The 26,605-nt window shown below is 33.4% G+C and overlaps 1 protein-coding gene across 2 annotated transcripts; it reads right to left on the reverse strand.

Moving 5' to 3' along the window:
* Positions 1 to 1,050: 1,050 nt before the first annotated feature.
* LOC123694042 (UDP-glucosyltransferase 2-like) lies at positions 1,051 to 26,605 on the reverse strand. 2 transcript variants are annotated; one of them, XM_045639337.1, is made up of 4 exons: positions 25,722 to 26,605; positions 9,170 to 9,395; positions 5,297 to 5,513; positions 1,051 to 2,028 (listed from the first exon to the last, which is right to left on the reverse strand). In XM_045639337.1, the coding sequence occupies exons 1-4, from the start codon at positions 26,568 to 26,570 to the stop codon at positions 1,752 to 1,754; spliced, it is 1,569 nt and encodes a 522-aa protein (XP_045495293.1). In that variant the 5' UTR covers positions 26,571 to 26,605; the 3' UTR covers positions 1,051 to 1,751. The 2 variants fall into 2 exon arrangements, with proteins under 2 accessions (XP_045495293.1, XP_045495292.1); XM_045639336.1 differs by lacking the exon at positions 25,722 to 26,605 and adding an exon at positions 13,148 to 14,234 and having other exon boundaries at positions 1,054 to 2,028.

Genomic DNA, 26,605 nt, shown 5'->3' on the forward strand with positions numbered 1-26,605 from the left:
CCAGGTCAAAGCTTTTTTTAGAAATGTGGGGCAAGCGCCCCACCCTGCCCCACCGTGGCTACGCCCATGGTATCACGTTATTATTATAAAAGTCAGCTGGAGCTAAAATACCGAAGAGAAATAAACGACGTGTGGCACTCGGGGACTGCCGGCCGCGGTAAAGCTATTGCGTGTTATGCCTTCAACACGCAATAGCTGTATGTACCAAGTATGTACCCAAAGTTATATCCAGGTCTTCAAATGCCGGAGCGAAGCCGTCGAGCCGAGCCCGTCGGAGTGGGGAGCGTGAGGTTTTTTCGTTACGGAATTTCTCGATTCGGTCCCCGCGCTCAAGGCCCGCGATAGAAGCTATGCAATAGCTTAAAAATATGCTTGTATTAGGTATACGACATGGGAATTTATATATGTATCACTAATTTATGTACTAACTATATTATATAACTAGATCCAACAGCGCAATTTTTTTAATACTACAGTGACGGAGTCCGTTCACAAATAAAACAAAACTCCACTATGAGGGTTAATTAATTTATTCCTGTAAACAATTTAGGTGTGAAATATAAAATATTATTAAACAAACTTTTTTATAAGGTCTAAATCAATATCTATAATAATATATTTCTATAAAATCACTTTGGTTGGCACACGATTTAGCTCCGATACCTTAGTGAAACCACTAAAGTCGATAAATAACTAAGAAACACGTTTTATAAGGAGCTAATAATTGAAATTTCTGCTAATATAATATGTGACTTTTCATTGAAAATATCTACGTAAAACAATATTTATTTAATCATTTTCATTGTGATTAGAATTTCTTTACTGCAATTGACAACCATTAAAATATTATGTTCAATTATTAATTATTGTATTAGATAATATAAGTATATGATAATATTTATATTAACAAATCACAGTTTTATTAACATGTATTTACAAAATAATATTATTGTTACATATAATATAATACACTAAATAATGGTTTATATAATTACATATCTGCTACAGAATAACACAATCTATTAAATTTTATTAAAGTTTATTTATTAAATATTTCAATAAAGTTGTTTCAACTTTCAATAGATCGATTTATTCATTCTTTGCAGTTTTGTTTTTTTTTTAATTATTACAGTCAATAAAAATTTTCTTTTACATAGGTATTTTAAACATAAGTATTTATTGTGTCTTTGTCTTTATCACACTGTTATGAAGTTACATGGTAATTGGTATTCATATTTTTTATCACAATTAACATTGACATTAACAATTATGTTTAATAGTAGTTGCATAAAAAGAAAATTTTTAAGGAAAATTTTTAAACGATGACAATAAATAAGTTTTATAAAAGTTAACTCCTACCAAAAAGCTAGAATGCTTGCTAAAACATTGCCATGAGTAAAAGATAGGCGTTAAATAAATTTCTAAAGCTAAATCCTGTGGCTAAATCTAACTAACTACTACCAACTTATTGTATTAAGGAACTTTATTTAATTAAATAGGTCTTATAAACTAACTATGATTTTTACTGGTCAATATATTAAACATGTCAAGAATTTACCAACCAAACAATCATGGAAGTAATTACGGACTATTTCAACTCTTAGATTCGTATCAACAATTATTGTCATTAATATATATATATATAACAATTTGCTAATTTCTATAACATCTCATAAGCTACAAAATAAACAATCCCATTTTAACACCCACAAACAATAACAACAATTCATAGCCCATATTGAACTACACAACTAGTGTAGTTTCTGTTTGCTGTCCTTCAAGAATAGTCTGGATAGTTTTGACAGACTGTACCAGAACAAGGCTAGGGTTGTCAGAATAATGGCGATGTAAGCCGCTGCGACATCTAATAAGGCGTATTCATAGAAGGCCAGGTCTCTTGCAGGAGAGTGTAGTTTGGCGACAGGACCCCATCTGATGACCCTTTCTACCCAGTATACTGCAGTTTCTAAGGGCGGGTTCTGCCTGTCATTCCAGATCTTTGAAACGGTGCGGGCTTGGAGGCGCATTCTGAAATATAATTACACACAATATAGGTATATTGAAGAATAGAATTTAGACAATAATAATAATTATTGTTTAAAATCTTTTTAATATTGAATGTGCTGTCGTTATAACAATTTTTACTGAAATTTTAACTGTATTATTAAAAAAAACGAAAATAAATAAATTATAAGTACTTAGTTATGTTTTATTAAATAATATAGGTAGATGCTACTATACGCTATTTTCAATTCAGTCTGTGACGTTCAGAAGAAACTGCCTTGTATTGTGTTATCTTACACGTTCCAACAAGGCAACTTATAAATACCATGTCTGTATTGTATTCTGCAGATATGGATTATATTACGTAACTTTATTCCCGGCACTTCCTGGCATTGAGCCGAAGAAGCGTGCCAAATATATGTAACGTTAATTTTGCTTGTTTAACATGACATAATAGTTATTTGTTACCAATAATTTTCCAAAGCAAAGACAAGGAGACATACCATACCAAATGATGTTTGATTGTACACAAAATGTACATGTACATGCCATGAAAGATGAGATTTGACAAGCGTTAGAAATGTGAAGCCTGCGCAGGCTGCGGTACCTAACTACAATAGTTTTAAAATATTTGTACAATTTGCATAATTTGTTCCGTATTTCATTCTAAATGTATTGTAATAATTTAAACTCATTTATGTGATAATGCTGTCTGTAAAACATACATAAATTCCGAAAAGTATATAGTTATTTACCACCGCTTGGGAAAGCAATCATGTGATGCGTCAAGCCCCTCAAAAGTCCTCTTTCATGGCACAGTTTATTCAACCCCTTTCATTGTAATGTTTAATGTAATGTAAAATAGTCATAAGTAAAAACGAATAATAGTACTAGTAATACAAGTTTTACTTTTAATTTATACAGATGCAATGGATTTGAATCTAGTGGATGTTAGTGTAAAAAAGTGGATAGATATTATAGTTATGCTAATAATAATTAGAAATATTATGCTAATAATAATTCTTATATTGTATGTATCATATTATTTTGGATAATAAAATTATTGATTTATTATTAAATATAAAAAGATGAAATTTATTCATAGTCATTTCTATACTAGCTTTCCACCCACGGCTTCGCCCGCGCAGTCAAAGAAAAATCCGCATAGTTCCTGTTCCCGTGGGATTTCCGGGATTGCGTCATTTTCCCGGGATAAAAACCATATATAAATATTAGTGGATCCCGAAACACGGTTGATGTAAGTATTTCAGATTTGTTTCCCCGTTTTAGGCGTAACTAGATAACCATTCATCATCAAAGGTATTTTGTGTCCTACTTCATTGATACTCCAACTGTCTACCTACAGGAGGTTGGACTTTCCTATGCTAATGATACTTTACATTAAAAATAGAATTGTTATGGTTTGTGTGAAAATGTATTTATTTAACACTTTATTGTGCAATAAACCAGGTACATAAAATAACAATTTACAATAAACAAAAGCACAAAGGGCGGCCTTATCACTATGCAGTGATTTCTGCCAGGCAACCACGTATTGGGTGTCGAAAAATATACCTACCTATGGCTGATTACACGGCTTCTGGATTTGTTTTCTACTGATTTTTACGCAGTAAGTAAGCACTGTACCAAGTAGATCATATCATATTCGCAGGAGGAAATAATTTTACTTTCATGTTCAATTAAATCAAATATTCAAATTAATTATTTTAATAACACGTGTAATTGATAAACGGTATGACAATAATTATCGTATGAAGCAACAATAGCGTGACATTGTATCATTTTCTATTTAAATATTTGTATATATATTAACATTATTATAATTTCCATTGCGGCAGTGCACTAGTTTTATTGATGCATTGTTGATATAAAATGAGACTATTAATGATTATGAATCTACTAGCTGCTCCGCGCGGTTTCACCCTCTGGCTGGCTCCACTCCTGTTGCCCGTAGCGTGATGAAATATAGCCTATAACCTTCGTCGATAAATGGCCGGACTATCTAACACCGAAAGAATTTTTCAAATCGGACCAGTAGTTCCCGAGATTAGTGCGTTCAAACAAACAAACAAACAAACATACAAACAAACAAACTCTTCAGCTTTATAATATTATTATAGATTTAACTACGTAATAAAAATGTTGAATGATTTGATCATGGCATATTTTATCAAATTGATTATTACCTAAAACCTGTAGGTAGTACCTATCACTTCTATGCTTAAAATTATATAATTACTAGCGGTCCGCCCCCGCGGCTTCACCCGTGGTACATATTATGAAAAATAGATGTTGGCCGATTCTCAGACTTACCCGATAGGCGATATGCACAGAAAATTTCATGAGAATCGGTCCAGCCGTTTTGGAGGAGTATGGTAACTAACATTGTGACACGGGAATTTTATATATAAGATTTATTTTACCTAAGTAGGTAAGTATATAATTAATTGCTAATTTAGATAAAAAGCATGTTTTTTAAAATAATATATTAGCATAGCAATAAGTGCAATAATAACTGTTATAACTAGAACAATTTTTATAAACCCATGCACTATTCATCATCATCATCATCATCATCAGCCCATATACGTTCCCACTGCTGGGACACGGGCCTCCTATGAGGGTACAGGCCATAATCCACCACGCTGGCCAAGTGCGGGTTGGCGGATGACACATGTCGTCGAACTTTTTTAATTCTTCGACATGTCGGTTTCCTCACGATGTTTTCCTTCACCGTTCGAGCAGTGGTGATGTTACAACATGCGCAGATAAATTGAAAAATCAATTTATTTCCTGCGCGCTCGCCTGGTCTCGAACCACGGACTTATCGATTCGAAGTCCGAGGTCTCACCACTGAGCCACCACTGCTCATAGCCACCACTGCTCATGCACTATTATTTAGTTCTAATAACTTATACTTAGTAGTCATTAATATTACATAAGAGTATTTTATAATTACTATACCACTAACCCAATAATTTAAAATAACGCAAATACTGGATCTAGAAATTTTATTGCTGTAATATTACGTGATTTTTTTGTAATATCTGGTAACCGACCTGATGGTTCGCTTGATGGTAATCGATCACTACCCCTCATGAACATTAGCAGAAGTAGGTACCTACCTACTTTCTGCATATTTGTTAGTTTCATCTATAGTGCCAAACAGAGCTACTGCGTAGTTAAAATCAATATAATATACACCCAAATGCGGGTTACATTTCAGTCAATAAATTACGTCATACGTCAGCAAATATGAAATTTTACTCACTCAGCGCTTAATACGCTTTCTAGCGCTGCACTCAGCGATTCTTCAGTCAGGTCGCTATATCTTAGCACCTTCGCAAATCCAGCGGACTCCGCTGCAGCGGCGTTGGACGGCTGGTCTCCGAAGAAAGGCACCACTAGCATCGGCTTGCCGGCGGACACAGCTTCCGTCATGCCCAGAAGGCCGCCGTGGGCTATGAATGCTACTACCTTTTTATGGCCTGAAAATAATGTTGTCTTATGTTAATATTATAGTGGAAAGATTAAATTGTTTGATTTTTTTAGATTTAACTAGATCGATTTTAAACATTCTTTTATTATTAGGAAGGTATAAAATCTTGTAAGATGTATCTAAAGTTATTTTTTGTGTCGGATGTAACTAAGTGTAACCTTTTGAAAGTTAATTAAATTTAGAGGATAAAATGATGAATCAAAATCCAAAATCGCAATGAAGAAAAAATAAAGAATTATCGATGTCGCACCTACACAAAAATTTTAGAACAACAAAAATTTTATATACACACTGTCCAAGCGGTCAGGAAAAGTGAGGCAATGACCTCTCGGACGAAGTTCATGGTTTGAATATACGATATCAATAGTAAATAATATTATTGTGCATTTTTGTTTATTTTGTTCGAATATAATTAATTGCTTCAATAACTGAATACCTAGAATTACTAAGTACAGTTAGTAAATACTAAGTACAATTATTAGTAAGTTTTCTTTTCGGAAAAAATCGATTTCCTGTGTCAAGTCTATTTCTTCTGCGCCTGTGTTTGTTCCTGCTAAGCGGCTGGACCAATTTTAATAAAAGTATTCTGTTTCGAGAATGCCACGCCATTCTTGCCATTTTGACTGCTTTGTTATATAGTAAGACCTCTTCTATTTTTTCATATTTTGTAATAAAGACGTGAGAATAGGAATAATATATTTTATATTTCAAATATTATTTACCTACCTATTTAAAATTGCTAACCAACTAGATGATATTTTGATAATTCGAGACATTTGAATTAGTCTCTATTTAGCGGCGACTAACAAAAATGATTTATTTGGCAAACATTTAGCAAAAAAACATTATCTTTTAAGTCATATAAAACAGGTTTTATATCCAAAATTATAACAGGACCTGATTCTCTAAATTTATTATCAAAATATAAAATTGAGTAGGCGCATTTGATGGTGTGAGTCAGGCGTATATTTAGCAGATTCTCGAAGGTGTAGATTAATGATTTATGTATTTTTTTAAATAATTATATTATGCTTTTATGCTTAGCTTTAATGGATATAACTACTCATTTATCAAGTATAAGAATATTCATATACTTTATAAATGAGTAGGTATATCCATTAAGACGAACTAAGGCTACTGCTTACAGTTGTTTGACTGATTGCAGATTTGTCACAACAAAAAAACGTACCTATATCCATTTAATACCAAACTATAGCAATATTGAATTAACCAATTCATAGCAGACTTTTTAGATTAGAGTTTAAGATAGATACCATTAGCGGGTTATATCAAAATGCTATTAACCCATTGAGCCCCCAGCGCAGCGCAGCGGCCCGATCGGTCCACGACACAATAGATTTTCTATTGTGTCTGTGGTTCCGGGGGCTGAGTTATTAAAAGACTTTGTTTTAGAATATTCAAATACTGGAGAAAAACATGATGAGGTGAGGATCACAATACCCGCCACTAAATTAGAAGACGTTACGTTTTAAAAGATGAATCTTCAAAAGAGGCCAGTATCTCTGGACTACTTATAAAAACAACTAATGATGTTCGTGTTGTCTAATATAGCATACAGGCACAGTATTGTAATACTGTGATACAGACAATTGTAACAAGTACTGTGTCTTCTAATAGGAGGCCATTAAAATAAATAAATGCTCTATGGTCCAAAGTGCTCGGAACAATTAAATGTCATCAACTTAATAGCAGATCTTTTGACGTCCCGAAACCATTTCCTTAACGTGTTTTTAATGCTTATACTATTTTGCACATATATCTTGTGTTAGGAAGAACCTCGTTCCTTTGACAGTTTTTACGAGTTTTCCTCCATACATTTTATTATTCGTTGTAAATACCTACAAATTACAATGTGGGCTTATTGTTGCTAATTTCCTACTCATCTTTGTATTGTTTGAACGTATTTTTTTTTAATTATCCTGTAGTTGTATCTTAGGTAGGTAAAGGCAGTGACGATTCTGTCAACATTAAAGTATTGTATGACGATTGTCAATTATTATAAATCATAATGACGTGAATTTTCTTTACTTTGACTGATTTATTTAGCTGAATACAAATTCTTACTTTGTTCTTTTAGTGAGAAGTGAGTTATTGTTTTGGGAAAAAATAATATGAACCATGAACCAAGATTTTACGATACATAGGTATTTATGTGGTATTTATAAATTAAATGAAATCTTGGTGATTGATTTTTTGCCTTGAAAATGACTAATGTTTATATATTTTTTGAATCCTGACCATTTCCGGACAGTTCGATAATTAAAATAAATGTGATTGAAGGAATATCAAATAAATTTATTTTTTTTTCCATCAGGGACATCCTGATAAAGATATTATGCATAATTACTTCTTTTAAGGTCGTTGCATGCATTCGATCTAAGATCGCAAAATTTTGAGTAAATTTCATATATTTCATAGTACATAGGTAAAATATTTTGGGAAATATTATCAAAACATGCAGTTGAGATGGTATTATCTGGTCCTAATATGGGTCAGAGATTATTAATTTTCTTTATTTTTTTACCAGCTGTTATAAATTGACTTGTAGGTCAAGGAATGATACTAAAGTTTGATAGTCTGGCGACATTTACGCGTGTAAAAATAAACGTACCTAATGCGGAAACACTAATTTATTTGAAACATTATTTTAAGGAATTTTCCTATTCAAAATCAAATTCCAAATGAATTCAAAAATTTTTGTTCATTTAATTATTACTGAAATGTAATTTCACCCTAACGAACATTTTTTGTTTTATTCACAAATATCTATTAGTGATGATATGGCAAGAAGAAACTAAACATTGGACTTTGACCAAACCAATTAACTTATTAACCGAAGACCAATTGAAATTGACTTCTAATTGAATCTAAAAGATCGCTTCGAAATTTTATTTATCTAAATTACTTAGTTGGAAATCTTGTAGTCGATTAGGTGTAATGCAACGCTACAACACTTTCTATAAATGTGCAAATCCCTGCGCTTCTGACGTAATTTTACAACGCACAAGGCAATTACAATAAATTTTATATTGAGCTTTAGCTTTAAATTATTTACGATTAGAGGAAAATTCATGGCGAACATTTGTTTCTTCCGAACAATTGGATTAAAATCACGTTTCTTTGCGGTACTACGTGAGGACTCCATTTTCCGTGAATTATGTAGTTTCTTGATATTTTTATATCGTGCATTATTCTAATGTAATATTGGACACGATTGGTTACCTACAGGAGAATTACGTTGCAAAATGCACTCGATTGCTTGATAAAACAACGCAATCAATAATTCCATTTGATTCATGCCTATAATTTATTTCAATAACTGAAACTATGACTCGGAAACGGAGTTAAAATTGTCTAGGACCTAGGTAGATATAGTCCATTACATTCTAATGCTATGAATTGAATGAGGAAAATATTTCTTAAAAATTTTGAATTTCCACATTTATCAATTCCTCATCTGGCAACTGATTCATTTGAATTCAATAATTTACATAAATGTTTAACAAAAGATTTTTTTATTGTCAAATGTCAAGGTTAAAGAAAAACGCCTTGATAAATGTCGCATTAATATTATCAAGGGGCTTGTATAATTATGATCTAAGGGCAAAAGAAAAGATTACTTACGTAACAGTTCAAACTGTGGCAGCCATCTTACTTTCAAAATGTTGCCAGTGAGGGTTCCCTCTTCCCCGCTTTCTTCATATTTCCAAATAACTCGCTGTTTTAATTTAGAAAGCGCCTTTATGATGACCTCTTCTTTGTATTTTGGGATGGTGGATGTTTTTATCAACGAGCCAAAACTGAATAATACGACACCGTGTTCCGACTCGTTTATGAAGCGCTCGATATACTGAAAATAAATGGAAAATTAAAAAAAAAAAACTACAAACTAGCTAAAAGGAGAAGGGTGTGAAATACCTGCTCTGAATTTGGATTGAGCTGTTGTTCGTAATAATTTATCCACGTGGAGATAACAATCGTAACATTTTTAGTGTTCTTTATCAGACAGTGGATAGTAGAATGTTTTTATTCGTTTTTTACATAATATTAACTAGGTAGGTACTTTCTAATTTCATTTTTGAAATAGGTACCTATATCACGTAAAAGTTACAGAGGAAAATAAAAATAAATGGCATACAAAGAAATAGAAAAACAAGCAGAATGGTTTGTTTTGCATTATTCATATTGAAATGAGGTTACAATTTCAGATCATTGACCACAGCACTGGCGAGTGATAAAGTGGATAAAAATAAAGTAGTAGTAGGTATTGCAGATTGCAATTACAGCTAGCTATAATAATGTATATGCTAGTAACTTATTTAAGAATCTTTTTGTCAAACTTTGGATCATCTTGCCCAAACAGTTGTTTACAAATTTTGCGAACAATACACTGTAAGTATCAAATTGGAACATATGTGATAAGAAAATATATTTATCAGCACACCGAAGAGCCAGACCCAATGATTTTTTTTGAATTATTGCATTAAGATGTAGTAATTCATTTCAAATCTCATTCGAATGTACAGACTACAGACACAGATTACTTTAACTTAATAGTAATACAGGTAAAAAAGAAAATAAAAAAATCTATATTTTTAGCTAATGTCGCAGTGGAACCTTATAGAAAATAAAATTATGAATAATAATATCTTAATTATTATTTTACACGTGTTTTAAAAGATGAATAATTGGGTTTCAAAACAAAATAAAATAATAGCTTCTAGAATATTTCTAAGCAAATAAATGTTATTTAAAAATTTTAAAACGACACAATGTCAAGACAACCGACTTTAGGGCGTATTCAGAAAGAAAGCTTGAAACTTATAAGCGCTTATCGGCGCTTGTCAATGCTCAAACCAGCTTGTCAAAACCAAGTCAAAACCAGCATTGACAAGCTTGTCAAAACCAGCATTGACAAGCACCGATAAGCGCTTATAAGTTTCAAGCTTTCTTTCTGAATACACCCTTAGATTATTGATGTGCTTGAAAACTAGTAATATTTATTTTTTTCTATTTTAAAATGTCAAATTTATAAAAGGTGTTTTACATAGTATTCAATGACTATTTAATTATTTATAGAGCAGAAGTTAAGTCGAGTCTTGAGTACCTACTTGTAAAAAAAATATGTGCGTGTACTAGTGTACACACGGAAGAAGTGAAACTTTTTTATGACCTTATATTTCAAAAAATAATTTACTATATGCAACTTTACAGAAATACGTCGAATCACGCGTGGTAGGGTTAAGAAAAAGATGGCGCGTAACGGAAAAATATTACACTAAATTTTTTTCCAACCCCGATAAAGAAGTTTCACTTCAATAAAAATTAATTAATGTTTTAATAATATCACTTTTATGGTGTTCATTAATGCCATAGACAAGTGAGCAGGAAACAAGCCAACCTCCATCGTATTACGTAGATATATTATCTGTGGAACAACGTTATTTTGGCAGGTCTTCTTAATTGAAATTAACAATGAGTAATGTTGATAATGTGTTTAATGTTATTAGTACCTATCAATTAGTTTTAGCTATTACTTATATAATAGTGTTCATACATCGACATTCAGGGCTGTTGTTTTCATTTTTAAGCCTTATTTTCAATTTTCACATAAAATTCGCAACTATAAGTACATATTATAGTTAAGTTATATTTTTGCGGTAACTAATTATATCTATGTAAGTAAATTTCATACTTGAACAAGTATTTTTTTGTAACTAGGTACTCAATATTTCTTCACAGTTTTTTAGCTAATACTACGTTTTTCAAAGCAAACAAAAACAAATACATGGTATTTAATACGCATACTTTCAAATATTACTGAGATGAAATAAAGGGATGTGGCGTCTATGGACACGACAATGCTTCTCATAAACGAGCCCCACTGCGTTCTATAGATTTGGCCTCGATTTAACGACTGGTGATTGATACCATTACAATATGTAGATGCCTATTCTGCGATGCACCGTGCGCCTAATCAATATACTAGAAGGTAACGACAGTAAAAATACTCTATGAATTGAGATTGCATACTTTTTAACTAATGCGAAGCTGACCGAAGACATTGAAGAAGGATTGGGTAGTAAAGTAAAGATAGTAAGTATATGTACACTATTTTTTCATAATCTATATTGCAGATTATGGTTATTCCATGAAACCTGAATAAAAAAAGACTAAGAAATCCACTCCGGTCATTCACGAAATCTTTCTTTGTGTAATCAGTGTGTGTGATTTGTAAAAGAAAAACAGATAAATAAAATACCTAAGCGTTATAAAATAACAATAAGAATACATAGATAATAACGTTTTTAACTACCTAGACGCAAAATATAAATAGAAATTGCTATTATTTCAAAAACATGTTTGTGGTTACGTACATTTACGACGTGTATTGATATAAGTAGATAATTAAAAATATATTGAAAATAATGGCTTCTTTTATGAGCAAATTGTAGCTAAATCTCAAACTATAATTCCCCATTATTAGGTACTTTTCACAAAAACCACAGACAAAAACTAATACCTAGAGCGTCATCAGACATTTGAATTAACAATGAATGGGTAAGTTTAGTTTTAAATCGTGATATTTTAGTACCTACTTACATATTTTCCTATACATATTATTATTTCTAACTTCGCTAAAACTTTAATAATCGAATCGAATTAATTTTTACTTCACCTAAAATAGAATCGATTGAAAAGCTCACGATGAATTAGGTAGGTACCTCATGAATTGTCCAAGTGCTTTGGTTAAACTGGAGAATGCATTAATTATCCCGAGAAGAAGCCCTGGATCATATGACATATCGGATTGCCCGCTAAACTGAAAGCAGTGGAATATCGACTGTATCGACTAAACTCAGTCCGCTTTCAGTCGTGTTCTCGGATTTTGTTAGAATTCCTCTGAAACTTTCATTATACCTAGTGCTTCAACTAGAAACATGTATCTACCTAATCGTATATTGTTGAAATTACAGTACCTACATGCCTACCAGTACCTATTGTTATTGGCGCAGAATATCTATGCATGTGCATGCATGGTGCACCGCGAATAATAGAAGGTATAATGTAAACTTACAATAGGACTGATACTGAAGTTGTTAATTTGTATAGTACATTATATGTATAGTGTTACAATTCAAACGTTGTCGGTAGTTGTAGTAGCTAATTAGATTAACTGTAATAGGATTAGGTATACCTAATGAATTCGGTTCACCCAAATCTTAACTTTAATTAGTGAAGTAATTAGGAAACAAGATCGATGCCATAAAAATAATAACGACCTATATTTCCTGTACTGTGTGATTTAAATGCTATTTTTTTTTGTAATAATTTTGTAAAGTATATTTTTTATTTGACCCTCACATATCAAAATCCTTCAATTTAATAATATAAATGAGAATTATGTGAGGTAGGTACGTAATTTATTATTTTATATAGATATTAATATTTAACTAACTACGCTATCACAAATATATATTTATCAAATTTGCCACGAACCTTCCTGTCATATTATGATAATGGTTCAACAATTTCTAGAAAACAATAATAATTGCTATCTGACTTTTATACTTTTAACTATGGTTATATTTCATTACTTACCTCTGGGATGGGTTTTCTACCGTTATCTAAATGCATACCACCCACTTCAACAAATCCTGGCAGCAAGGGCCTCACACCATTTAAGGGATAAAATGTATTTATCATCATCAAGGTTATATTTTTCGATAATTCGTACAGGGGCACTTTACTGCCATAAAATTTTTCGATCACTGCCCTTTCTTTCTCTTGAATATCATAGAAATACCACAATTTAAAGAAGAAATGTAGGAAAGTATTTTTCATTTTTTCCATAAATGTAAAAGGGGCCGTCCATTCAGCACTAACCACTGGAAGGTAAGATGGATTGTCCACAGCACCGATACGCTCGGTCGCCCAGGGCAACACATTGGACGACGATAGCGAAATAACCGGCACTTTAATTCCATACACATGCAACAATCCAAGCATGCAATCACTATTGAAATTTTCTAAAATAACAATATCGTATTCTTTCTTCAGCGCTTCGATGAGCGGGGGCCAATCGATTGCCTTCCCGCAAACATTTAGTGCCATTCCTGATAGAGGGGTGAAATCGGTAATTTGTTTATAAATTTCGCCAACGATGGGTATTTTATAAATTAAGTTAAGGTTTTCAAACCAGCCCAAATCTATGGTTTCAACGCCGAGACCGGCGATGCCTTCGAAGCTGATTTCCGTATAGTTCGCGGGTGGATTTTTAAGGGGGAAGAAAGAAGCGACGGTCATTTGGTGACCGCGCTCTGCTAGTTTTTTGAGGAGGGGTTCGAAAACCATTTGGTGGCTTTTGCCGGTGTGGGGGAAGAGGCCGAGGATCCTCGCGCCGTGAGCATAACTTAGAAACGCGATGACCGCGCACACCGATAGCGTGGACCGCATGGCGCACGCTCTTCTCCGACCAAAGTCACGCGAAACACTGCCGACGTTTTACACTGCTGCCTGCACGGTGCGAGTAATTCCAACGCTATTTTCAGAATCGGTTACATGACATCCGACCGCGACCGGGTGTTATGAGAAAACTGGGTTTTAATGGCACATATAGGTTGTGATTTTGCTGACCTTCACCTTAATTATCTGTTTAGTTTATCAGATTTACGCGCGTACAGAACGTTTTTGCGACGAGCGGAGAAATATCGATACTTAACTGAAAAAATTATATTATTTATTTCTTGATTTTAGAACATCTGGAAATAATAAACCTTATTCAAACACAAACTCAAAAAAGGATTTGAAACAGTTTTAGTGATAATTCTATCTACTATCTGAATATCTGATAACGTAAGTGGAGCAAAATCAAGTACTTATTTAGATAGATTGAGCAATTGAAAATATTATCTGAATATTGATATTGAAAAGTCTAAGTCTAACGATTCTAGATCCACTTAAAAAAATAAAGTTAGTTAATTAATTGTTACATGATAATTGTTTAATGCATTCTGATGCTTTCAAACAAAGTTGTAGGTGCCTGAGCCACAGGTTAGAGGTTACTAAATAGTTACTAAACATTTAATTGATTTCTTTAATCAATACCAACGTACAGTTTAATACCAAATACTAAATACATAAATTTCTTACTTTTTTTGAATACATTAATCTCTACATTTAAAGTGCCGTGGCCCGTGGCGTACCTACCTTCTGGACAAATAGCTAGGCTTTTTAATAAAACATAAACATTTATTCATTAGATTTTGTGTGATTTATAAAACAAAGGCTTATATATTATAATATATTATCACGTAAATTACCTTAGCATTAGAAGGTATAATTTTAAATACACGAGCACTTACGATAAGAAAGTTTGCTATTTCATTATTGGATAATATACCTACATTAGTATCTCGTTGTGTTATTGATTTATCTATTCATGTTCACTTGATATTTAAACAGTGATAACTATACTTACTTACCTAATTGATGACGACCTCAGCCTGATAATTAATAGATAAAACATACTACAATTTCAGTCTTATCCTTATGAGTAGGTACTAGTAAATGCGAAAGCGTTTGTTTGTTTGTGTGCCTGTTTTTCTTTCATGTCTCAACCACATTAAACAGATGAGAATATTTTGTTAGTAACTCAGTACTCAGTCGCTCCTCGCAACGCAACGCGGGCGTAGCGATTTAATGGTATGATATTATTGTGTCTGTGATAGTTGGAGGAATCTTTCAGTAAAATTTTGTCAAAATCGATGCACACGTTTTGGGAATTACTTTACCAGAAAAAAAAACATAAACAAAAATCTAAGAGTGTGATTTGCCGCACCAACGCACGCAGACCGACCGCGACGCATCTATCTCTACAGATATCTACATAAAACTTTTACCAAATGAATAGATTTTTTTAACTTATAAGAAATACAATTATGTATTAATCGGTACAAAAGTATGGAGCAAAAACTAGTATGCATCATACATTGTCAATATCAATGTCGTATGTTTTCATTGAAAATTTAACCGGTTCTCGTTGAGTTTGCTCAGTTTCCACGATCTATAACGGAAGATCATTATATCTGTAGGCCAGACCAATGTCTTGACCGATTTCAACTTTTATAATCAACTTGAACTTGAATATGCAATGCCCTTACATGTTAATGTTGTCATTTAAATTATTTTCTATTTATTTTACCTCTTAATGGAGTATGTTTAATACGTTCGTTAGTATAATCACTGAATAAATATTGGTAGAATTGATAAGGTATTAACGACAGTCATAAAGTATCTTGGAATTAATATAATATGTAGGTACTACTAGATATACATAATATGATAATCTTCTTAAACGTGTAGTCATTTTATGAGGAGTGTCCCTGAAAAGTGATTAAAAGTAAGTTCATAGTGATGTAAAGATTATTATGTAGGTACATTGGGGATATTTGCTTCCGACATCCGCAAATTCGAATACGGATATTTAGTTATGTTAAATGGATACTAGTACCAATGTTCAGTCTATGTTTCCACATGAAGATATTTTTTTAATACCTAATACCATCAATATTCAGAAAAATTGTAGTCATATAGAGCGGAAATGTCTTATAACAAGAACACCACCCAACATCTTATAATTTTTCCATTCCTGTTAATAATATAGGTACGAGCAAATTAACTTTTCTATAATCTTATATATAAAAATGAATCGCAAAATGTGTTGGTAAGCGCATAACTCGAGAACGGCTGAACCGATTTCGATAATTCTTTTTTTATTATATTTCTTGAAGTACGAGGATGGATCTTATGTAGAGAAAACGTAAACATGTACCACGGGCGAAGCCGGGGCGGACCGCTAGTATATAATATAGATTTTTAATTTTTCAATATCATATCTATATACATTTCAATTTATCGGACGCGGTCAGTGATTACTGATTAGGTACGAAAATACCTTCCGTACCATTGAGAAATTTCTAAATTTGACCTCATTCTCTTAAACCAGCAATGTTTTGAATACCAACACCTACTATTTATGAGAAATAATTATGTTGAAAATGAAATAACAATATTAACTTACTTATTCATGTAATAATAAAACTAATTTAAGGCGTTAATAGGGGCTAGCGACCTTGGCGACGATTTACTAGGCGGAATCGGGGGACCGGCGCGAATCTATCGTAGTAAAAGTACGTATAAAAATTATTTAAAAAGATATTTGGATATTGAATCAAAATTTAAAACAACCATGCCCTGTGTTTCAATTTCATAAACACACTGTAAAAACACTACAATAATTGACATTATATTGATTTAGCGTTTTGGTTTAAAGTACAAAAATCGACCTCAGTTCATGATTTTTTTCCAAAAAACCTGATTGTAAAATAAACAAATTAAAACAACCATGCCCTTTATCATATTCTAAACTATAATATACATTTTTTTTAGATATGTACATAAAGAATCTAAGAAGAAAAATGGTTATAACTAGAGTTAATTTTCGGTATCAAAAGGGGATTCTACCCGATTCAGGCCTTAACTTGGCCAATATTCTTTTTTTCAAGACAAATTCTTCAAACATTCGCAAAAATATAAAATACCAATGCGAATACACAAACACGAATGCGGAAGATCATGCGAATATTCGTTACATCACAACTTCATCCTAATACTAGCTGCTCCGCGCGGTTTCACCCCCGTGGTTCCACTCCTGTTGGTCATAGTGTGATGATAATAATATAATATAGCCTATAACCTTCCTCGATAAATGGGCTATCTAACGCCGAAATAATTTTTCAAATTGGACCAGTAGTTCCCGAGATTAGCGCGTTCAAACAAACAAACAAACTCTTCAGCTTTATCATATTAATTATTAGTATAGATTATTATTCTTATATGAATATATTGTATGTCTTTCGTTACACTTTGATGAAGCCATCTTTTTGTTTCATGAATAAAAATGGTAATCGAGTATCTCGCGATATCATGAAGTTCAAGGACGATGCACACGGATCCGCGGGCGGAACGTAATAAAATTTTAAATCAAATAAAATTAAGTGCAAAAAAAGCAATTGACTAATAATATAATTATAACATTGAGATATACATATGGAGACGACACCGCACGACGTAACTGCACGCTCATTTTTTATTTGTTTTAAAGTGAAACGCATCAAATATGCCTTCGTGTGTGTTACCATATTGCACAAATAATACAAATAATACGGAAAAGTGCAAAGGAATAACCTTCATCGGTAAGTACCTAACTAGATAATAATTTTTAAAACTTAGTTAGAGCAAAAAAAGGCGTACAGATTTTGTTCGTGGTGTCTCCTCCATACGTAGTAATATTATCTCAATGAATTATAAGGGCATTTGCATATTCGTAAGATTGTTGCGATCAACAAAAACATGATCTTGTTCCTTGACTTTGGCCTGACTTCCAAACTGGCCTCGGCGGGTCAACGCCTCGCTTTCGTAATGTGTGATGAATTATTTGCACGTGAAGTTATGATTTCATTTTGAATATGTGTGTTTTCGGATAAAAGTCGTTGTTATTGTGTTGATTTTTCTGTCAGTGGATATAGTTGTACAATAGTGAGGTTCATTGCAAGAGGAAACACTTTTTTTTTTCAAATAACAATTAGGTAAGTAGGTATCTTTAATCCAATTGATTTATTTATTAGAAATTGGCATTGATTAATACCAAATCCAATTTGCCTTTTTATCAATTAAATTCTCAACATCAAGCACGCTGATAAGTTAACGTCACAATATTGATAAGTGTTATAGGTATCATCAAGAAATCATTTTCTTGGTTTCTTATTCAGAAACTCATCAAATTTCTTAGCTGAATTCAATAAAACTATAAAACTAAATATATTGTAGTTATTTTTATTAGGTAGCAACCCACATATCTCATTAATCGTCTGCGGCAAATCTACAAAAAAATAACTAGGTACCTAAGTAAATCGTAAAATATTATAAAATGGAAAATTTTTAAAATCTGCATAATATAATAGCACATAATAGTTACTATTTAATGGTTCCTATTTAATCGCAGTTTTTTTTCCAATGAGTTGTTTTTACTAGAAGTCCTAAGCGTAAGTATCTAATAAAAATAAATCAATTGAACAATCTCGAAAGCAAAACTATATTATCAGTCGTAACCACAACCACGATTTGAATACGTCACAAGTCATTGATCTACATTACAGTACGAGCATGCTTCAGGTTAAATTGGGCCAAGCTCGCTTCAGGGTTAACGACTTTAAAGGTTAACACACCGCCAACAATAATGCCGTACGTATGAAAGGATGTTTCCCTTTTACGTAAACCGGGAATACGTAAGTCAATGAATATTATGATTCATTTTCTATTATAATTTCGGCTATAGCATCATATATTTCTATCGTATCGATTGCATTACAAAAACTACAAAATTTTTGACTTTGATAATTTATATTTCATTAAAAATATTTAATAGGTAACTACCTAATTCGCCCGCATTCACAGCTAGTATGCTGTTTAATATTAGCTAGTTAACAATAATTAACATACAGAAATATTTTTTTTCTTCCTGTATGACTGTGACAACTTTAGAAAACTATCGTTATGCCAAAGAAACGCGGAAGTCGGAGAATTGTAGAAATACAATGTGTGGATACAAAAATAACGGGGAGGTAACTTCTTGTTAAGGCTAAGCGCGCACCACGATTTTAATTTTTGCGACACGATTTCAAAATCGCGCTGTAGAAAATCGCAGAGAGTACGGTGCGCGCACAGCGATAATTTAATAGTGATCCTTACTCACTTTCATCATGGATTTCGTACAAGTTGCTTGTCTTTATTTACTACTTCGGAGGATAAGAAGAAAAAAAAAAGAAAATTCGTCTTTATTTGACTCATTCTTTTACAGCAGATAGAATTGTCAAAAGTTTCTTTTATCCATACTAATATTATAAATGCGAAAGTAACTCTGTCTGTCTGTAAATTTGGTATAGAGATATTTTGATACCCGAGAAAGGACATAGGATCGGTTTTATCCCGGAAATCCCACGGGAACGGGAACTATGCGGGTTTTTCTTTGACTGCGCGGGCGATGCCGCGGGTGGAAAGCTAGTCAGAAATATAATGAACTTCGGATGTATCCCAAAAAATTCTTTGGCTATTATAGAATGAAAATTCCGCCAAAGGGCTGCCCTTTGTGCTTTTTTATTTTTTTTATTATTGTAACCTTTATGTATATTTTGTTTCTTGTACAATAAAGTGTTAAATAAATAAATAAATTCAAACCTTTGACAGATTACTGAGTTTATGTTTACCAAACAGTACCTACCTATTATACCACTACGATGTTTACTGTTGGACAGACGAAACACAAGTGAAGTGCCGGCCGGGCCCGAGTGTGCGATTTTATTATCGCAGTGCGCGCGGTACCATACAATTTCATTTTCTGCATTTCATTTTCGCGACAATCGCGTCGCGAGCAGTCGCAGCAAAATGTGACAAATCACAATTTTAAAATCGCTGCGATTATTTAATCGCATGTGCGCGCATTGTCATAGTAACTCATACGTTGTATTTCTGCGATAAAATAATCACGCTGCATAAAATCGTGGTGCGCGCTTAGCCTAAGCTTTTTGTTTCATAAATATTACGAAGTAGATAACTGTAGTCCACGAATTAAATTATCACGGTGACAGTCGATTTTTTATTGTATTTCTTATCCTAAATTATACACGAGTATAGCATATATTATAATAGTTTAATATTCCGTTATTGACAAATTAGTTTCGCCCATATTTCTCCCACTATCGCTATCACACCTTAAAAAAATATTAAGAAATTTAGAAAGCCGTTGAACGTTATGTTATAATCTGTACTTATGGAGGAAATTTTTTATTAATAGTTTGTTTATTAGGATTTAACTGAAAAACTACAGGAAGAAGGAATAATTAAATATTAAAGAATTGCATATAGCTTACCGTGGGTAGAGCTGTTCTTGTGTGATTTAAATGCATACCACCAACTTCGACAATCGCAGGAACTGAAGGCTTTTCACCATTTAAGGAAAAATGTGTATTCACTAACATCAAACTCATATTCTTGGACAATTCATGCAAAGGCACTTCTACGCCGTATTGCCTTTCGATCATCTTCATCTCTTCCCCGTGAAATGAAGACAGCCACAAGTTTGACATCATAAGAAAAACCGTGTTGGTTATTTTTTCCATGAACGTAAACCGATCCTGTTTGGGCTGAAATCCTACTGGTAGGTATGCCGGATTGTAGAAAAGACCAAAGCGATCATAGTACCAAGGCAATATTATACTCGATGACAAACCTATTATAGGAACTTTTATTCCATGTACGTGAAGCAATCCGAGCATACAATCACTAATAAAAGCTTCGACCAGAACTATTTCATAATCCTTCTGTAGAGCAGCGACTAGCGGTGGAAATCCCACTGCTTTCTCACAAACACCACAAGCCATTGTTTCCATCATCTTGAAAAGAGCCGTTATTTCTATAATTTTACCAACAATGCTATTTGTTATGAAATTGGTTTCTGGTATAACTGAAAGATCGAGCAACTCTTGAGTGCCTGTGTCAATTATGTCTCCAAAACGTATATCCGTATAATTCGCGATGGGTTCTTTTAAGGGGAAAAACGATGCGACGGTAACTTGGTGACCACGCAGAGCTAATTGCCTTAAAAGTGGATCGAAGACCATATGATGACTTTTTCCAGGATGGGGAAAGAGTCCTAGGATTCGCGCACCGTAAACATTGTTTGTAAAAGTTAGAATCGAAAATATAACGAGTATAGAACGCATGGTGTTAGATATTCACTCACTGTATCACTCTCAAGCTGTCGTTTGACCCGACTTGTGTTCAATAGGTACTGCATATATTTTATATGATTATATTTTTATATTATTATTCTTTATCTGATAAATTATTGAACTAAACGACGCTTCAATATAGTTCAAGAAAGCTGACAATCCTATTTCATTCCGTTATCACCAATCTTCGAAATTTGTATTTCATTTTGATATCATTTAATAGAGTGCGTAATGAAGTGTATGGAATGTGCCAATTCATTGTATGAGGCCTATGCGTCGAACCTCCACGAAAATTATTATTTTCACTGACGAAAATTATCAGCGAAAAAATGCAAAAAACATATGAAAAAATTTGGACGAATAGCAGTTGGGTGGCGTATATTTGCGCATATTCGAAAAAAATTTAAGACCGCGGATGCGAATAATCGAAACATCATAAATTTATGATTTTACACACTACTCATATATCACGAACACATACAAAACACAATATAAACAAAAAAAATATTGTAGTATTCGAAATTTTTAATAAGGTATACACTATATTATCCAGTAGAAAAAATTTGGACGATTTTAAGAGAAGATAATCGTAGTATCAAGAAAAGCGAAGTCGGAAGATAATTGAAAAAAAAAACCTGGAAGGATACAAAAATAACAGGTGACACGGGCTACGAAGTAGGTAACTTTTTATGAAGCTTTCGATTCCATCCATCTTATGAAGTAACTGTACCTACTATAACATATTATAGGACAAAAATCACAGCTATATTCGAATCCTTATAAGTATGTTAAACAAGTATAGAATTTTCAGATTCCGTTATTGATAAATTAAGTTCGCCCACTATAACCTTAAAACATGTTCAGAACTTAGAAAGCCGTTGAAAATAAAAAATAAACTGACCCTGTTCACATTAGAAGAACGAACTGTAGTTTTTTTTAACAACTGCTGTTATGAATTTGTTTACCTTTTTTATGTGGGGAAATCTTGCCCCCGCGGAAGGAGCTGTGGGTTATGTCTGATTCTTACCGACTAAAACCCCACTGTGTTCCGTCAAGCCGCTCGGCTCTAATGATGAGGTCGCGGGTATTGTTTCGAATTCTTCCGCGACCATGAATTTGTTATCTACCTAATAGTTCAGGATCCATCACCCATTTTTGCAAGTGATTACTATCAACTTATCTAATATCAAGCTAATTTTCCGTGAGTAGCTTTATTTTGATTAGACGACCAATAATTTCCTGTACGAAACTCTCGATTGCGGTAGCTAAAAGAGGTAACACGGATACAATTTTTTGATTTGATGGTTCTCAAATATTTATTACGCAATTTGTAGGACAATATGTCTGTTGAATTATATAAATATTAACTAAGTGAAAACAAAAAAATCAGCTGGTTAGTAATCATTTATGATGACCTCGTACACATTGGAAAGAGGGGACTCTTTGATCAAACCATAGATTTTGTAGGACAAATATTTTTTCGAATAATTTAGATAATTATCTTGAGATTGAACAAAAAAAAATCAGTTCGTAATAAATATTTGAGAAATTATGAAATCGAATTATGAATCGCCTGTGAAATTATGAATAGCAGAATTGACTTACTTTCTCCTTTTTGTGTTTGCATATTAAAAAAATAAGGCGGTAAATATAATTTTTTTAATGTTCCATCGCCTCAATAGTACATAGTTATAATTAATGAAAAGCGACATTTCAAATATTTTTAGCTTTTTCTTTATTAGATAAGTAACCCGGCGAACTGCGTATCACTACACATTACATAACATTGCATTGGTGCAAAATATTTTTCGTTGCTTATTATTTTTTATGTTGCTGTCGATCTCCAAAAATTTAAATCTCAAAGCCATTCTCGAGGTTTAGTGAGACAACGAACATCAATTTATTAACCGACTTCAAAAAAAGGAGGAGGTTATCAATTCGGCCGGTATGTTTTTTTTTTTATGTATGTACACCGATTACTCCGAGGTTTCTGAACCGATTTACGTGATTCTTTTTTTGTTCGATGCGGGACGGTGTCGAATTGGTCCCATAAAAATTTTATTCGGATAGGATTATTTTATGAGCATTTTGGTCTGTATTTGTATTTGTAAATGTTGCAAGTGCAAGTTTGAAGTCGGTTGTTTTTAACGCAGTTATAATATAGACTTGTCGATATGAGTTTCATATAAGTATCATGTGTTACTTTGCAGGTAGCTTTCTACTCTTGAAATAATTTTTGAAATTGCATGAAATTCCTAACGATACCACGAAATCACGAAAGATGTTCAATAGTCTAAAATCTAAATAATCAACCCGTGCGAAATCATGACAAGCGACAGGAACAGAACCTATTGCGTTAATTTAATAATGTACTTAAATACTCAATAGCTTACCTTGGGTACAGCTGCTTTTGTGTGATTTAAGTGCATACCACCAACTTCGACTATCGCAGGAACTAAAGGCTTTTCTCCATTAAAGGTAAAATGTGTATTCACCAAAATCAAGCTCATGTTCGTAGACAATTCTTGCAAGGGCACTTCTACGCCGTAATGCTTTTCTATCATCGTCTTCTCCATCCGATGGAAGGCAGACACCCCAAAGTTTAGCATAGTTAGTAGAAACGTGTTTGTCATTTTCTCCATAAGTGTAAACCGGCCCTTTTTGGGCATATATGTGATTGGGAGGTATGCCGGATTGTAGAAAAGACCAAAGCGATCATAGAACCACGGCAACATTAAACTTGACGACAAACCAATAATCGGAACTTTTATTCCATGTACGTGCAGCAATCCGAGCATACAATCGCTTATAAAAGCTTCAACTAGAACGATGTCGTAATCGTTTTGTAGAGCAGCGACTAGCGGCGGAAATCCTACAGCCTTCTCACATATACCAGAAACCAATGTTCCCATCGTCTTGGAAATGACCCATACTTCTATAAATTGACCCAGAGTACTTCTTGTTATGATATTTGGTTCTGGTATAACTGAAAGATCAATTAATTCCTGAGTACCCGTTTCTATGAGGTCTTGAAAACTTATGTCCGTATAATTCGCGATAGGTTTTTTTAAGGGGAAAAACGATGCGACGGTAACTTGGTGACCACGCAGAGCTAATTGTCTTAAAAGTGGATCGAAGACCATATGATGACTTTTTCCAGGATGAGGAAAGAGTCCTAGGATTCGCGCACCGTAAACATTGTTTGCAAAAGTTAAGATCGAAAATATAACGAGTAAAGAATACATGGTGTTAAATTTTCACTGACTGTATCACTAGCAAGCTATATTTTGTCCGAAATTGTGTACAATACTGCATTTATATTATGTATTATAATTTTTAATAATTACTCTTTATCTGATAAATTCACCTAAACGACGGCTGCTCAATGTATCATGTATTCGGTTATCACTCAATCGTATTCAAAACTTGTAGGTATGTCATTTTTTGATATCCTTTGATGGCGTATATGGATTTTATGGATTGTGCCAGTTCATTGTGTGGAGCCTAACGGCTGCTTTCTGAATTGAATATTTGTCGTGAAGATTGGTGAAGAACTTTTAAATTGCTTCTAAATTCATAAAATGCTGCTTAAAAAATTTCTAGTGCCTACGTACGGTACGTATGTCATTACGCACCGAAGGGTCCTCTTGTAGGGTCGGACATTATCAGTTTGATCCCATAAACTTAGGGGATGTTGGTGAAAACGGGCATGAGACTAGCTATTTTAAATTTAGCTATGTAGCAGTTTGAGACTAGCTATTTTAAATTTAGTAGGTAATGTACATTGTTAGTAGGTATGCTGAGAAATTAACTCCTTGTGTTTGATTCGTCAGCAGAATTTTCCGTCAAGGACTTCTTTATTTTGAATATCTGATAAAGATTTTGTTTTGCGGATAAGGAGTACCTACAATGTATCCGCAAACATGGTAAGTAGGTATATACACAAATAAAGATAATACTCGTTTACTTAATAGTTAATACGGTGATAAGAATAATGTAGATGATCAGTAAATATGCTCATGTTTGACGAATGTATAGCACACGTCCTCACACGTCATGTAGGTACACACAACCTTTTATTATTCAGATAAGAACGACTAGACATTACATCGATCGATATATTTTTGGGATTAACATCAATCAAAAAAACTGAACACTGATAAAAAGAGTTAAAATATAGGTACTTACCTAAGTAAGTAGTTACAACGTAAATATTTTGTGTGCTTTATACATTTATAGTAACGTAACATAACCTTTAAAAGGAGTGCTTTAGCATACACAATGTTTTTTATACATCTAATATTTGGTTAATGCACAAAACTCACCATTGGCAATGGTCTCTCAGTATGGTCTAGATGCATCCCGCCGACTTCGACCAGACCAGGCAGCAGCGGCCTTACACCATTCAATGCATGGAAAGTATTCACCATAACCATCGTCATATTCATAGACAACTCATACAACGGCACCTCCACGCCAAAATGTTTCTCAATTATCTTCTTTTCCTTGTTTTGAACCGCGTTATGAAACCATAAATAATAATAAATGTTCATCAATGAATTTTGTATTCTCTGTATGAAGGTCATAGAAGCAGTCCAGGAGCCAGTAGCCACTGGAATGTACGACGGATTGTTTGTTACTCCAATGCGATCCGGAACCCACGGAATTAAAGCACAACTCGACAGCGCGATGACCGGCGCTTTTATCTCATACACGTATAGTAATCCAAGCATACAGTCACTAGTGAAACTCTCAGTTAAAACCACATCGTATTTCTCTTTCAATGCACTCACAAGTGGCGGCCAGTCCACAGCTTTTGAACAAATGTTCAAAGCCTTGGCGGCAAACGCGTCGATGGTGGACACTCTTTCCAACACCTCGCCTATTAATGGTATGCGGAAAAAAATACTGCGAGATTCGAAGGAGGACATATTCAACGTTTCCAATCCAACATTAGCAATACCCTGCAAATTGACGTTCGTATAATTCGCTGGCGGATTTTGCAGGGGGAAAAACGATGCAACCGTTACTTGATGTCCACGTTTGGATAGTTCTTTGAGGAGTGGATCAAATACCATGTGGTGACTTTTCCCTGTGTGCGCGAACAGGCCTAAGATTCTTGCGTTGTGAACATAGTTAATAAATGTTATTAAAATAATGAATGTGGGGCGCATGTTGGAAGAGATCTTCTCTATATAGAGACACGCGA

This window comes from Colias croceus, chromosome 8 (assembly GCF_905220415.1).
Source record: "Colias croceus chromosome 8, ilColCroc2.1".
Classification (NCBI taxonomy): domain Eukaryota; kingdom Metazoa; phylum Arthropoda; class Insecta; order Lepidoptera; family Pieridae; genus Colias; species Colias croceus.

Bases quoted from the DNA above. Each gene is read 5' to 3' on its own strand.
- LOC123694042 (XM_045639336.1), bottom strand. From the start codon at position 14,002: ATGCGGTCCACGCTATCGGTGTGCGCGGTCATCGCGTTTCTAAGTTAT. The intron at 9,396-13,147 runs GTAAGTAATGAA...ATTTATTTTCAG, and splicing joins GTAGAAAACCCATCCCAGAG to TATATCGAGCGCTTCATAAA. The intron at 5,514-9,169 runs GTAAGTAATCTT...CATTATTTTCAG, and splicing joins GCCACAGTTTGAACTGTTAC to GCCATAAAAAGGTAGTAGCA.